Here is a 16,780-nt window from a genome sequence, read left to right as displayed (position 1 = left end):
CACGACACAAAGAAAAAAATGCAGCATGTTCACCTTTCCTCGATTGCAAAATGCACGGAAATTCGTCACTAAATCTCTTCTTGTACACAACAAGATACTTCACTGTAGGCCATTTCTATTAAATCCCTATTGCGGAGTAGGCCTACAACTAGGGATGGTCGGGTACCCGAAATTTCGGGCAGTGTTTCGGGTATCAAGTATACCCGAAATTCCGGGCGGGTATTTCAGTGCCCGAAAATATCGGGCACCTTGGAAAACGGCAATACCGCACGGCGCAAGTAAACAAAGCTTCTTTTTTTTGGAACGCGCGGCAGCTGCAGGAACATGCCACGCCGCCGCCGTCCCGGCACCAGCCGGTGAAGTGAGTGTGTGTGAGAGATAAGATAAAGAAGGTGCCCGGTCAGCAAGTGTGTTTGTGGGAGGGGGAGACAGATATAAGAGAGCGAGCCCTGCAGCAAGCGGAAGTGGTCAAGGTCAACATTTACCGTTACTCTCGCTGGCTGACTAACGATGCAGCTGGTCGCCCGCCTCTCTCTCTCACACACACACACACGCGCGCGCGTACGCACGGCGGATGCTCACTGCTCAATAGTCACAAAGTAGTGTTCAAGGCCGGTGGAGCTGCTTGCTGTGTGCGAGAAGGATTATAAGCTGACTTTAATTACACACATTGTAGTTGCGTGGCATTTACAGAAAGTGGTTGTGAATTGTTTCTATTTAATTCATGTCATTATTTAGGCATGGTCTGGCAGAGAAATTTGACTTCGGGCGGGCTCGGGCGGGTAATTGTCCAAAATTTTCGGGCTCGGGCAATCTCGGTCGGGCATCAAAATCAGTTAATGAAATAAATTCTGAACATAAAATAGTCGTACTTAAGTTTGCATTGACAAACCTGAACTGTTTTTATTTATTTACTATACCGCACTGATATGAAAGTTAAACATTAAACTAAAAAATAGAGTGCATATTAATCTTGGAAATAAAGTGCTTATTAACTAAATTGTGTTTGGGTAGCTGCTTGAAGGTTCATTGTCACTGTTGATTGTTTGATCTACACTTCCACTGGTATCCATTTTGGTAAAATAATGACATGAATTAAATAGAAACAATTCACAACCACTTTCTGTAAATGCCACGCAACTACAATGTGTGTAATTAAAGTCAGCTTATAATCCTTCTCGCACACAGCAAGCAGCTCCACCGGCCTTGAACACTACTTTGTGACTATTGAGCAGTGAGCATCCGCCGTGCGTACGTGCGCGCGTGTGTGTGTGTGTGTGTGAGAGAGAGAGGCGGGCGACCAGCTGCATCGTTAGTCAGCCAGCGAGAGTAACGGTAAATGTTGACCTTGACCACTTCCGCTTGCTACAGGGCTCGCTCTCTTATATCTGTCTCCCCCTCCCACAAACACACTTGCTGACCGGGCACCTTCTTTATCTTATCTCTCACACACACTCACTTCACCGGCTGGTGCCGGGACGGCGGCGGCGTGGCATGTTCCTGCAGCTGCCGCGCGTTCCAAAAAAAAGAAGCTTTGTTTACTTGCGCCGTGCGGTATTGCCGTTTTCCAAGGTGCCCGATATTTTCGGGCACTGAAATACCCGCCCGGAATTTCGGGTATACTTGATACCCGAAACACTGCCCGAAATTTCGGGTACCCGACCATCCCTATCATTATTTTACCAAAATGGATACCAGTGGAAGTGTAGGTCAAACAATCAACAGTGACAATGAACCTTCAAGCAGCTACCCAAACACAATTTAGTTAATAAGCACTTTATTTTCAAGATTAATATGCACTCTATTTTTTAGTTTAATGTTTAACTTTCATATCAGTGCGGTATAGTAAATAAATAAAAACAGTTCAGGTTTGTCAATGCAAACTTAAGTACGACTATTTTATGTTCAAAATTTATTTCATTAACTGATTTTGATGCCCGACCGAGATTGCCCGAGCCCGAAAATTTTGGACAATTACCCGCCCGAGCCCGCCCGAAGTCAAATTTCTCTGCCCGACCATGCCTACCTACAACTAAACGCGCACAAAATACTCATCACGCAACTGCTTCCACAAAATAATATTTTTTTTGAATACACCGTTGAATTAATTCGAAGACTACTATAATGCTACCTCTACACTTATTCTGTGAGCACAGACGTGAACAAAGGTGAATTTGTTCGGGCACGAACAAACAATTCACACATAGCCGGCTAACAAACCGAAGCGAATTTGGGCACGAATGTAAACAGTGGTATCATAAACTCATTATTAATCCAGTCCGTCTTTATTTCAAAACACCACCGAAAACACAGTTTACAATGTTGACAAAACACGCCATTTTGGAAAACAAACCTTTTTCTGGTTGGCTAACAAACACCAATGACGAACGTGTACCAAAACAGCTCCCATAATTATCGTAAATAACTACGTTTCTTTCTTAGATGTACGCTTAACCAAGAGTTTTAGCCGACAATTGTGGGCATTTAGGCTATTAAAATAACTACACGTTATGGTACGAACCGTAGTTACTATACAATTGTACGGAATAATGGTACAAACATATTAATTCTATAAATTTATTGTATTAAAAACTTAAAGAGAAACAGAACCAAAAAACGGGAGATTTTAATGACAAATCGGGAGGGTGGGAGAAAGGGTATAAAATCGTGAGTCTCCCGCCTAAAGCGGGAGGGTTGGCAGGTATGCATATTGTAGCGCGGGTGAATAGCAAACAAGCAATATTGTTAACTACGTCGTGCGCCGCGTGTACAGCTTGCGTCGCCCGCTGGGATGTGCCAAGGCGGCACCGAACCGTGCCGTGCAGCGCCGGACCGTGCCGTGCCGCGCCGGACCGTGCCGACCTAGCATTCCAGGCAGCGCCGGACCGTGCCGAGCAGCATCAAGCCAGTATAATAAAATTCTGTGTTTACTTTGTTGTTACAATGACAGACTCTTTTTCCCTATTTATGCTGGCACATGTAAATGACATTATAGTGGAAAAAAAATTTTTTTCCTGGAGAGTGTGTTGAAAATTAGGGGTGCGGGTCATACATGGGGGCGGGTGGTACATGGGTAAATACAGTAGTTTAATTTATGTACAAGGAAATAGGATTTGAAATGATTGAACTTGCTAGGTTATTTCAACGCTGTCCGGGCAAGTGGCAGAAAGGTACGGAAAGTAAATCTTATGAAGGGCTCCTGAAATGCTCATTAAAACATGAACCCGCTGTTACCTGTGTGAATGAAAGAGTTCTGCAGTGGCTTGCTGATGTCTTCCACCGCTTTCCTGCGCATGGGGTTCACCAGGCACCGGGGAAACTGCCCCACCTGGAACGTCCGCTGGTTCTGCCCCTTCCACCAGTACAGCTCGGCCCTGCGTCAGTAAACTGTAAGACAGGACTGCGTGCAGATAGCAAAGCAGCTATCTTCATATTATGAACTGCCATCAAAATTGAAATTGCTCTCATCAGGATGATCCTAGCTTTAAGCAAAAGCATTGCACTGTCTCCGTCAGTTCCCACTTTTTTTAAAAAATATAAATATAAATAGAGAGCCATTATTATTAGGTTAGAGGCTAATAAGTTGGAAAAATTAGACAACCTGGAGCTAGCAGACCCAAGTGCATATCCTTCCCATTCGTATTCAATTCAAACTAAAAAACTGATATTCACACACGCCGAATGGTCTGGCAATAAGATGCAAACAAGACAGGCTGCACTCTCTTATTTAGTTTTCAAAACATTGAGAATGTAAACATGAAGTTTTACATAAGTTTCATGAAAATGCTAGTTCCACAATAATACGTAGATGCTAATTTATAAAATCAATAAAATAATAGTTTCTAATTTAGTAAACAAAGAAATGCTAATTTTTCCAGCCCCTACTAATATTTTACTCTAGAACCGAATTCTTCCAATTTGTTACCTGTCAAACACACATGTTACAAGGGTGAAAAACAGTAACAAGAATATAAGATAGCAGTGTGCTGGATTGCATTTCACCCCCTACTACCTGCGGTCATATCAGAAACTTCTGCTGGGGTAAGCCATCCAATATAAAACAACCCTGCCTTATGTGTACGTGAATGCAGTGGTTGAAAATGGCCAATTGATGATTTTTGAAGGCAGTGTGTGTAATTTTTCATCTAATCATCAAGAAGTTCACCTACCAAGGTGTAGATGTGTATAAGGCAAAATGAGAGGGTTAACCTCTCTGAATACTCAGCCTGATGATTCAACAATGCCGACATCATTAAGGAATTTCATTTTTAGTCTTTTTAGAATCTGAAACTGTCATTAAGATTTTTTTATTATGAAACCTTCATGTCAGTTAAACTAGTTTTCTCTCTCACATATACACTACTTATCTGTAACTAAACCATTCTCAATAAAATACTTTTAAATGTTGAACTGCTTTAAACATTTTTTTAATACGGTATTTATTACAGATGGATGAGAGACTAATTTTAACACTCCAGCCAAGCTTTGAAAAAACCCCAAATCAAGCCAAGCTCCAACTTTATAACAGTTTTTTAGTAGAACCGAATGTGATTCATCAAAAATTTTTGAGCTCTATTGAATATAAATTCCCACAGATATAAAGTAATAAAAAGTCAATATTTTCTTACACTTAAAATAAAACATTTATAGCAACAATTTTCAGGTCTAAATTGAATCTTAAATCACATTCTTTAAAACTTAAAAAAAAAAAACAATAACATGTAACAATAGTTGAAATCATTGTGAAACATTCTCTTCCTAAAGTGTACTGGGTACAAACCTGCCATCAATGACAATGATGTTGTCTCCTTCCTCAATAATCATCTTGTTGGGTTCCTCGAACTTCCTCAAAGCCTTCATTACGGGCGGAAAGGTTTCAGAGAAATAATTCTTTAAAGCAAGGAATGTCGGACGATCAGTTGGATTTTTCGCCCAACACTGAAACACATGACAGGATAAAATACACTAAAAAAAAAGCTAAAGTAATTTATTTTATAAACAAAACTGACCTGATGATAGAAATATGATACATAGAAAGTAGGGACAATATTATATGGTGAAGTGCAATAAAACAAAAATTACACTGAAAAGCATGTTAATAAACTACAAAACACAAATATGCAATTGAAATCACAAAATAATCAGCATTTTAAATCAAACTATTTAACTGAAATCAAAAATACTTACAGTAGAACCCCGATTTTGCGAACACGGATTTAACGAAAACAGCGATTTAACGTAAAGGTTTTCAGGAACCATTAAAAAAACACCAATTTATTAAAATAATAATATAAATTTCCAAAAAATGAAAGTAAATAGTAATGGAATCTTATTAAAAATTACACTTTGTGGTGTCAGTAATAGAATGGAGGTACTATATATTAATATGTGCCTTTGCATCATCTGTCCAAATACGAAAAAATTAAAAAAGTTGTTCAAATTGCTTAAAAACTGCGGGCGCTGTAATTGAATTGCGTAGGTGCATGCCATTGCGCGCGCCTGGATAGATAGACTGTCCGCGACACATGACGTCATGAAGGGTTTCTTTGTCCGCATCCCCCTCCCCCTATTCTATGCCTGGCTTGACTCACCACGTTATCTTCCAAACACGCCCGCATAGTAACAGTGCTAGCCAATAATCACACGTTTCCAAATATTCCCTTTCCCATCCTCTAGGTTTTTTCAACTTGTGACCACGTCACACCAATACGTCATTATCATTATTCTCTAGAGGTGTAAAAGTAACGAAAAAAAGCGTCCCCGTATGTATTCGTTACTATAACAAAATTAGTACTCGTTACTATCGTATCACGTTACATTACTCGTTACTTCTGATACCGCATAACATGCTATGTTATGTTGCAGCAACGAATCGAGTCGTATTGCGTACGCGTACAGTATGACGTCGCGTAAATAATAATAAATAGAATATAAACAATTAACAATATTTGATAATTAACAGTTATTGTTAACCAAGAAACAATTACATCTCATTAGAGCGGCTTTTTTATACTAGTATCTCTTTTAAGATAAGAACAAAAAAAAAAGTGAAAATACGCGATAATAAAAACATACTTCTAATTTGTAAACAATACTTTCTTACGTTGTTTCTGTTCGAATCTCAAACTTTGTCTACACACACAATACCTTAAATAAACAGTAAAAAACTTTGACAACGAATTTCCAAATTATACTTTACTTAATAAACAAACATCGTTCTTTGTAACGCAAATTCATAGAATATGCGCGCGCATGCGTAAAACATACGAAAAATGTGAGTAACGAGATGCAGCCGTGTGTAATGTTTCGTTACTCGTTACTAGATGGCGCACCTGTTACTCGGTACCGAATACATACGGTTTGCTACAGCTTTATTATTCTCAGTAAGAGCTTTGTGCACGGTGTTTAGTTTTTGGAATACGTTTTTTATAAGTGCTGCGCAGCTCAGCGAACAAAGAGTGTCAGCCGGCGGCTACGCCGCGCCGTAATAGCAGCTGACCGAGTACAATGACCTTTCTCCGCGTACGGCGCGCTATTGACGGAAATTTTCCATCAATTTGCGGCCAATTTTTTTATTTTTTATTTTTTACTGTGACGCAATGTGTATGTAGCTCGTATTTGTTATAAACGCTGCAGGTTGCGACTGTATTTTAATACACTTTTACGTATTTCTTACACTTTACATATTTTTAAACTTTTATTTTATGGCTTAATTTTTCACGGTTTCTGAAAATCTGTATGTACGACCGAGGTGTACGTACGAACCGGGGGCCGTACGAGCGAGATTAAAAGACGTTGAAGATGTAAAGTTGACGAAGTCTGAGATAGCACGGCAGCACAAGATATCAGCGTCGACCCTGTCTACGATATGGAAACGATAGGGACGCGATTATGAGTGCGGGGGTCATTGAAAATCGGAAAATCGGATTTAACGAAACATCGATTTAGAGTAAACATTTTCGGTAACCATAGCACTTCGTTAAATCGGGGTTCTACTGTATTTCTTTTAAGATATTAAACTCGAGGGTAACCCTTACAGTGAAAATCTTGGGTTTTTATGCCAAAAATAAATTATAGGTGCACACTATGTGCAAGGGTGATCCTTTGTAAACACAGTATTCACGATTCTTGTGAAAATTTTACTATGTTAGTTTATTGGTGTCTCTCGGTAATGTGTGGATTTTTTGTAAAGTTCCAACTTGAACCAAAATGTCTTGCCTTCAAGCGGCAGAGCTCACACTCTTACTTTGTGAAACTCACCTGTAACATCAGCTGATACGCATCCCAGGAGCACGCATCTGGCTGAGGGAGGCGTTCCCCTTCGCGGTCAATCTTCCGCAGGATCTGCGTACCATTCAGCCCCATCCACGGGTCCTCGCCAAACGAGAACATCTCCCACAGAGTCACTCCAAACATCCACGTGTCTGCAACCAAAAAAAAAAACTTCTCACAACTGCAAACTTAAGCTTAACGCCCACAGGTTAAAACCTTCTAGTCATAATAGCCATGTTAACATACGTCAAAATTTTATATTTGGAGTTAAAGTCACATAAACAACAAGGCCACTAGATACGAAAACACACCTTGCCTGCTGGTAAGGTATGAGCCCATTATTCGAACCTATTTTTTTTTTACAGTTTGGTTAATTTTTAACTATAAATTCCACCCAGGTGTCTACATAAACCCGGATGATGGGATTAAAACATAAGCTTCTTTTTATTTTTAGAAAAATGTTTGGAGCATCAACCTTAAATTACACAATAATAATAATAATAATAATAATAATAATAATAATAATAATAATAATAATAATGTTAAAACTGCTAGAGGTGTGCAAATATTAGTAAACACAAATTTTATTCACTTTCGGAGGTTGAATATTGAAAATAAAAATTTGAATATTTACAAGCCAATCGCTTTTCACCAAATTTTAATGCTTAGTAGTTTAAATTATATTAATATTTAAATATTAACACATTTTAAAAAGTTTGTTCTGATAAGTTAAAAGTAATAGTCTAAAACAACTGAGAAAAATGGTATGCCATAATTTTTTGACCTCTACCAATTTGTTTAGCTAATTATTATAGTTCAATTAGAATTCAAGAATTTCCCAAACCAAACACATTTAAGAAAAAAAACCTTTGGTCACTGTGCTGTCCAGTTTTTTTCAAATTAAATTTCAAGAACAGCAAAGGTTGCTGTATGAATGAATTTAGCCTTGCTAACCGAAACTTTACATGTGGATGTTGTTTATTTTGTTGCATTATGTAAGGTAATACGTACACCTAAGAAAATTAAGACAACTATTTCACTTCGGAACAATTCGCATTCAATTCGAAAATGTTACCATTCAATTTTGAAAATACTCAACCACCAAAATCCACAATTTGCACACCGATAAAAACTACCCACCGATCAAAACAATGAGAGATTCTCGAAGTAACACAAATGTAATTGGTCACGCCCGCGCAGCAACAAAAGGACACTATATATATATATATACAGTAAAACCTCGTATTTACGTTCTCGTTATTGACGTTTTCCCGCAAATAACGTCATTTTATGTAGGTCCGTTTTATTGTACATTAACTTTCGTGTTGCATTTTCCCTGAAATTACACCGCTACGTAACCAAAAAACCCGGAATGTACGTTTCAAAAAACGGTAAAAATGTAAATACTCGTCACGTTAGTCATAGATGTGAAAAGTTTGAAGTAGTTCGCCTATTGTCTGTAACCTTTCGTTTTGATGTATCGACAAGTTCTATGGTGCCTCTCCTCTACTAACGTTTTAATCTTTGCTGCCATAGAGAACTTTCGTAGCAAACCACAAACGGTTTTATTTATGGTGTCATAGAGCACTCTCGTAGCAGAGCATAGTCCGAAGCGCTGAGCTATCGATACTACCGGAAAGCGCTCATACACAGTACGTATATTTAGTAGTGCTGCATTATGTACAGTACATATCTATGATGGCTTTCATTGTTTACATTAGTCAACGTCCGTTTTGGTTAGCACGTGTTTTTTTATCGTTCACAATATTATTTATGGCAAGATTTTGATTGAAGATGGATAGGTATAAAGTTCCACGAAATACTTTATCTATTGAAGATAAAATTAAAATTATTGAGAAGTTTGACAAGCATGTGGGTACCCGAGTGGTTTTGGCCAAGGAACTGAATATTCCTGTTAGTACTTTAATGTGTTGTAAACAACTATTGTTTGTCTTGTAGCACCAGTAAATGCTGATACATTTTTTTAAGCTAAAATTTAGCATTAACTGCCAATAAAAGTGCTTTCCCACAATTTACACTTTCCCGCAATTTACACTTTTTCCTTGGGGTTCCTTGAAAAGTGCAAATAAGGGGTTTTACTGTATATATATATATATATATATATATATATATATATATATATATAGAGAGAGAGAGAGAGAGCGAGGGAGAGAGGGAGAGGGAGAGAGAGGGAGGGAGAGAGAGGGAGGGAGAGGGAGGGAGAGGGAGAGGGAGAGAGAGAGAAAGGGAGAGAGAGGGAGAGAGAGAGAGGGAGAGAGAGAGAAAGGGAGAGAGAGAGAAAGGGAGAGAGGGAGAGAGAGGGAGAGAGAGAAAGGGAGAGAGAGGGAGAGAGAGAGAAAGGGAGAGAGAGAAATGGAGAGAGGGAGAGAGAGGGAGGGAGAGAGAAAGAGGGAGAGAGAGGGAGGGAGGGAGAGAGAGGGAGGGAGAGAGAGGGAGAGGGAGGGAGAGAGAGGGAGAGGGAGAGAGAGGGAGGGAGAGGGAGGGAGAGAGAGAGGGAGAGAGAGAGAAAGGGAGAGAGAGGGAGAGAGAGAGAAAGGGAGAGAGAGAGAAAGGGAGAGAGGGAGAGAGAGGGAGGGAGAGAGAGGGAGGGAGAGAGAGGGAGGGAGGGAGAGAGAGGGAGGGAGAGGGAGAAAGGGAGAGAGAGAGGGAGAGAGAGGGAGGGAGAGAGAGGGAGGGAGAGAGAGGGAGGGAGGGAGAGAGAGGGAGGGAGAGAGAGGGAGGGAGAGGGAGGGAGAGAGAGGGAGAGAGAGGGAGAGGGAGAGAGAGGGAGAGGGAGAGGGAGAGAGAGGGAGAGAGAGGGAGAGGGAGAGAGAGGGAGAGGGAGAGAGAGGGAGAGAGAATAACTGACCCGAAGCATGGCTGAACTGCCGGTTCTTCAGGCTCTCCGGCGCGCACCACGGGAAGGGCACCTTCTTGTGCTCCGTCATGACGTAGCAGTCCTCCTGCTGGGGCAGAGCCCTCATCAGCCCGAAGTCGCCGATTTTCACCTGCCCACAATCACGCGGCCCCACTCACTTCCAACACAAACACGACACGCAGGTAAGGCATCTCGTTGCTCAGGAAACAACACAGCCTGAGCACATTTCAGAAAGTTCTCAGGAGAATAAGAAGAAATTCTTAAAATACCGCATTAAAAAAAAGTATTGAAAAAACTAGTGCATAGTCACCATGCACATTAGAAGTGAAATTTTTACAATTCAATAATCCATTCAAACAATAAAACTAAATAATAAAGTACACAAAGGAGGTTCACAAGTGTACAAAACATGGTGAAAAAAAAAATATATGTACGGGGTCTTACGGCTGTCGGACACACTAATCGTTATTTCCCAAACATCTTCCTCTCACCAACATTCATTGATACCTAACTCCAGAGCGATGCAATTATTGTTACTATCTGAAAATACATCTCACTTACCAATATTGTAAATGCCACGCACTAACTTTGTAAAGATTGTATTTCCGGTTCCTGGGAGTCAGTTAAAATTGCAGATAACTGGCGGAGGAAACCTTGAACCAGGACCAAACACACAAAGTCACTAGAGGCACAGCAGTTCACCTTATCGGCAGACGCGAGGAGGACGTTCCTGCAGGCCAGGTCGCGATGAAGGAACCTCTTGGACTCTAGGTACGCCATGCCGGTGGCCACCTGGAGAGCGTAGTCCCACAACGCTACAGGACATACAAGCAATGCCCTTTCAGGAGAGACAACAGTTTTACACTTTAAATGATTTTTTTTTTGCTAATTTCCAACATAAATTGTATTTTTGCTAATTTCTTTTTTTCTAGCTGGATTAGTTTAAGATGTCATTAATTTATAAAAATTATCCATATCTGCTACACATTTTTCTAAGTTTTAAAAAATTGTTGTATAAAATATATCTTTGCACACTTATACAGAAACAACTCAGTCTTGTAGACTTTCAGTGACCTGACTTATCTTATATTAATACCTTGCAGTTTGTCTAGGACACGTGTCCCATGTGAATGTATAAATTAAAATATTTTAATTCATGTCTGACTCTTTGTCACTTCCAAGACTTATTAGCACTTCAGTTAATAGGTACTCAAAACACAACACGTCCACCACATTTGCTGCAGATTTTCTCATTTCACAGATAAAACAACTAAAGTTGGCTAAATGGCATCCATTAACTTGTGGAAACTGCTGAATTTTGTGCCAAATTTTGTGTTTCCACAAAAATGATTATATTTTGTTAAAAACTTGAAAAACCACCGAATTGAATCATTTTTCGTTAATTTCAAACTTCATTATTTTTCAGGGTACTGAACAATAACACATGATAATTTATAAACTAATAATCACTAAGTTTGGAAGAAGAAAAAATAGATGCCAATTTTCTAGCTGAATTAGGACTTAAAAGTCTCGTAAACACTGTGGTCATTAGAGATGACAAGGAATCATGAAATGCGGACAGAGCAGTACCAGAATGAACTGCAGGGGGGAGTGGGAATACCCTGAGAAAACCCACTACTTCAAGGCAACATTCACCATGTTTCCTCACTTGTAAAAACCCAGGAATTTAACCTAGATCAGTGGACTCAATACGTTTATCTCAACGCTCATGAATTCTACACTTATACATGCGATGAGACATTACTTCAGGGAAATGAACAGTTTCAATTTGCATCACGCTATAATGTGTGCACAACGAAAACGCAAGATGTCAACCTGAACATGCTTACGCATGTAACTAATGAGAGGTTGTAGCCTCACTCACTCGTGACAGGCAGATGGTGACACTGCTTGCGCAGGTAGTCCAGTAAGCTGCCCAGTGGCGCCAGTTCCGTAACCATCATCAGAGGCTGCGACAGCACCACCCCATACAACCTGCCAGCACCAACAATTCTCTTTACATACTATTTTGTTATTTTGATAAGTACTTTGTCAGATTAACGAGTAAATTAACTAAGGGATCAAAATTCCAGTTGTACCGAAAAGAATGAGTTTTATGGGTATTTTAAGCTTTGAATAAAGTTGAAGTCGAATCAAAGCTTGCCAATTTCGAGTCGAAGTTGGCACCAAGCATTTTCTTCTAAGGACTCGCTGTGGTATTAAATACTTGTGTCAAGCCACGAACCCATCAACCTATTCAGCAAATTTGAACTTGATATTGAAACTTTTATTTACATTTACATTTGTTTATGTTGCTTTCAAGGCGTAAGTTGAAATAGGTATATGATTTCACAGCCAAGTACAGCAAGTAAGCTACTAATGTGTGTACTTGGTGGTAGATTGATTTTAACTACATATTGATTTAAACATAGTTTCCAACTACTGTGTTACCATTATGTCCATAGCACAACAGTTTCTATGTGATGTAGTCCGTAGTCAAAGCCAATTTTTTTTTCTAATTGTACTGGTACGTGATATGAAACAAACAGATAACTATATAGTATGTGTTAAGTATGTCTGAAATTCAATTTTATCATTTGTGGCTGAGATATGTTTTTCTACTGTTTCACAACAGTAAAAAAAAAAAAAAAAAAAAAAAAACTATTATCTTTTGTGTATATTTCAAATGCTAAATGAAGTGTTTGTTTACAATCGTATCAGTGAATATATTTTTTACGCCACCATTAATAGTTTAAATTGTTAAAATTGGTGTGTTTTTAATCGTGTGCATGTTTTGAAGCAGATCACAGTGCAGTGCTTTGTTTGAAAAGAGTTTGTTAACTGATGTCGAAAATACAAGTTCCTGGTTTTCCCAGATAAGCATAAAAAGATTAAAGAAGCTGAGGAAATGTGGGACCGTCCTGCAAGAAAAAAGCACGTTGTCACGTGCTCCAGAGCCAATCAAAGGGCATCGACGTCAGTTCCCTCGCCAGAACGCCCTTAGTGCTCCACCAGCGCCTGAAGGCTGGCACACTGCCGTGTACCTAGCTGCTCACCACCCCTCTTGTGCCTTGAGAGGAGAGGTGAGCCGAGCTTCCCCAAGGTGTGCTGACTGCAGCAAAAGCCCTTTAGTTTACTCCTTCACTCACGCTGGCACTACACCTCCCATCCACTCAGGATAGGAACATATGAAATACGGCGAGCAGGCGGGAGCAAGCATTGTTTTACTAGGGCAAGCCAGCCAGACCTCCAGTGCTCTCGTGGTCCATACTCACACGACGCCTTGTGACAGCCGCCGCCAACACCAGCAGACACCCGCTGCCACCAGTCGTGAGTTTAGGTAAAGCTTGCTGCATTTGGCAAGGCTCCAGGGCAAACTAGTGGCCACGTGCGATCATATTGTTAATCGTAATAACATTCCCAGTTCAGTTGCGAGTTTATCTCTCTCTCTCATACTGTGAACTGTCTGTCACCCACCAAGGCCCTTCATCGGTAGCCTGTCAACACAGATAAGGAATTGTATCTTTCCGCATACCAACGGTGGCACAGCAGGTGGGTGGAGTATGCCCTGCCGGGAAACATTCCCCCTCGACCGGACAACCGGGAGGAGGAAACGCACCTGATCAGGTTGGGGTGGTCCAGGTTGTGCATGGACTGCACTTCCTTGATGAAGTCCTCGAACACGCCCGGCTGGCTGAGCGCGTCCTGCTTCAGCACTTTGACGGCCACCGCCTGGGTGTGTCCCGAGGGCGTCGTCCACTCCCCGCGGCGCACCACGCCGAACGAGCCGTCCCCCAGCTTGCTCGAGAGCCTGTCGTTGAACACGCGAAGGCTCACATCTCAAACATCACATCGCCAGTTTCATTTCATTACCTCACGATGGTTTCAGGGCTATTGCTGAACACTTTTGCATTCGTTCTTATGGTTCCAAATTGTGTTGCCAGATAGTTTCTTAACTGTATTTTGCGAGTTATAAAATTGCATGCATATGATCACAATTATGAACACACTCATGACTTTTTACCACTATTATAGTTAGCAGGGCTGTTGAGAGGTAGGAGAAAGAGAAAAGGGAGAGGGGGGAATCCTTGGAGCCAAAGCACCATTTTTTCAATGCTTGGGTTTACCCTGATAGGATGAAAATTACAAGTAATGCGATATGCACGGGTCACATTTAAAATTATGGCCACGGTAACATTTATAGTCTTTAGGATTTTTTTTAAGTGTGGAGTTTAAAATACGGAAGTGACCGACAAAATTATTTGTCCCCAGGGGCTTAGTTTCTCTCCATGACTATGAAAGTAAATATCTGATGCCAAAATTTGTAAATAAATATAAAATGCTAGTGAGATAATGAGGTAGTAATACAAGAAAATTACAGAACTAGCATGGTGTGTGAGACCACGATCTAACGGGTAGGATAAATTGCAGGAACAATGATCTCTCGGATAGACAACAGCCCTCTATACCGCTTCCTCATTCATCTTAATATTTACTAATTGACATCTGACAATCCTTTCAGTCAGCAAATGCGATTATTTAAACTTAAACACAGCCCATCTTAACACTTTTTCACGAAATGACTACTCACAAGGAAAAGTATTTTCATATTTTAATACTTTTGGTTTTTAATTAGAACTACGTGAATACTAGTTTTTTTGATGTGAAACGAATATTGTTCGCAGCGAGGCTGTATTACACTTTATTTTATAAAATACTGGATTTAATTTTAAAAAAAATAGTAAAATAACATTTCGTCGGCTTACTTCTAAAACCTCGTAACTCCATTTCAGTCAATTTTACAGGAGAACTTATGAGCTTTTGGAGCACGGTTTCGACTGACAAAGATACGAGGTTTTATAATTTGTGAATAGAAAAGAGACTAAGTAGAGTTGACTTACGAGGTTTTATCGGCATATGCACTATAAAAAAATAAAAAATAAAAAAAAAATACACCAAACACATTTGGAATATAAAACTGGGAAAATCTGGACTTACGAGGTTTTAGAAGTAAGCTGACGATTTGTAATGTTAAACTGATTGAGTGATTGACCAACTGGGGCCCTCCCATATGCAACACACGCACGCGACTGGCCACGGCGAACAGGGGTGACTCACGCGACGTCCCGCTCCTGAACGAGGCAGGTGAGGCCGGCGTTGACGAGGCAGTCGGAGGAGGGGTTCCGCTTGGCGCCCTGGCCGGCGGAGGAGGCCTGCCTGCCGGCGGCCGCGACGGGGATCAGCCTCGTCAGCAGGTTCCGCCGCCACTGCTGGGTCTTGCGCTTCCTGACGGCCTCCAGCAGCCGCCGCACACCCGGCCGGCCCATGCCGATCCTCTCCAGGTCCTCCGGCTGCACGTGGTCGAAGTGGGACAGCCGCGTGATCTGTCGCACGCACGCACGCACTCGCATACACGCGTTGCTTCGGCACGGTCACGCAAATGTACAACAGTGAATCAAATAATTATCAAAATAAGGGAAACTGAATGAACGTATATTTGCCCACTGTAATCACGAACAGTATTCAAATGATAAACAATGAATATATCATTAAAAATTTCAAAATCAAATAATAGTTTAAAAACTGAATTTAATTACAGTTGATTACTCTTTCAGAATTTTCACGTGATAACGGCCTCCGCATTCTCTTACTCTTATCAGTGGAAGAGCAGAAGTACGCATGAGATGTTTGTGCATCGTAATACAAGTTGCGTACATATTCACACGAAAGTTACACATTTAGTTACTAGCCCAAGGTAAATGATAGCCTTTAATGCTAATTTTTTTAAATGTTAGTTAAACATATGTAAGTACGCCACACGTACGTCGTGAACCAGGATTAACGTTGCTTGAAAGATGAAACAAACGCAAGTGTCAGCCCGCATCTACTTGAATGACAGGAAGTAACGCCATTTCATTGTACAGGTTCTGCTTGTTACATATAATCTTTTTTTTTTTCTATGCGAAGAAAACTGATCGAGTTACTGTAATAATTTAGTGGTACTGGTGGTTACATAGCTGCAATTGGAGCAGCGCAGCTTGGGTTTAAAACCGTAATTGTTGAGAAGGAAGAAAATTTAGGCGGTACGTGCTAAAGTTGGGGATGCACACCAACAAAATTCCCACTTCAGAGCATCTGAAATCTACAGACTCACAAGAAAGATCAGAGTAATTTGGCATAGAGTTGGCAGAGGCAAGCGAACACTCGTCCACTGGACAAACAAGGCCCTGGGCGAGGAGGGTGATCCTCACCTGCAGGTCATCTCTGATCCTGGTGAGGAACTGCTCGAGCTGCACGTCCTGCAGGAGCTCGTACACGCACTCGATGCCCCCCTCATCGCTCATCGTCTGTCATGGGCGGCGCCGGCGGCAACCCCCGCTGCACAAGCATGTCACACTCTCTTCCTTCTGTCCATTTCCCTCACTTTTCCCTGTACTCACTCCACATCAGTCTATCTCACAAGATAACAGCTGTGTTACAATACACACTTCGCACCGTTTATCATCTTTTTAGAGATAACCCACACTCCAGTCAGAAATACACAACATATAATATATACACACACACACACATACATATATGTTTAATGAAACTTTGATATTTTATTGTGTTTTCAAATTAACACACCCT

General features: G+C 40.7%; 1 protein-coding gene across 1 annotated transcript in view; it reads right to left on the bottom strand.

Annotated features, from left to right (window-relative positions):
- LOC134536774 (activated Cdc42 kinase Ack) overlaps positions 1–16,780 on the bottom strand; it is a 69,139-nt gene that overhangs the window by 41,237 nt on the left and 11,122 nt on the right. The window contains exons 2-10 of the mRNA XM_063376689.1: positions 16,402–16,528; positions 15,269–15,534; positions 13,770–13,961; positions 12,036–12,145; positions 10,853–10,965; positions 10,142–10,280; positions 7,261–7,424; positions 4,781–4,938; positions 3,235–3,374 (exon numbers count right to left, since the gene is read on the bottom strand). Coding sequence (XP_063232759.1) covers positions 3,235–3,374; positions 4,781–4,938; positions 7,261–7,424; positions 10,142–10,280; positions 10,853–10,965; positions 12,036–12,145; positions 13,770–13,961; positions 15,269–15,534; positions 16,402–16,494 — 1,375 coding nt within the window. The 5' untranslated portion in view covers positions 16,495–16,528. The remainder of the gene's footprint in view (positions 1–3,234; positions 3,375–4,780; positions 4,939–7,260; positions 7,425–10,141; positions 10,281–10,852; positions 10,966–12,035; positions 12,146–13,769; positions 13,962–15,268; positions 15,535–16,401; positions 16,529–16,780) is intronic.

Source organism: Bacillus rossius, chromosome 11 (assembly GCF_032445375.1).
Source record: "Bacillus rossius redtenbacheri isolate Brsri chromosome 11, Brsri_v3, whole genome shotgun sequence".
Lineage (NCBI taxonomy): Eukaryota > Metazoa > Arthropoda > Insecta > Phasmatodea > Bacillidae > Bacillus > Bacillus rossius.
Note: the sequence above shows the minus strand (reverse complement) of the source record. Positions and strands in the feature narration are given on the sequence as shown.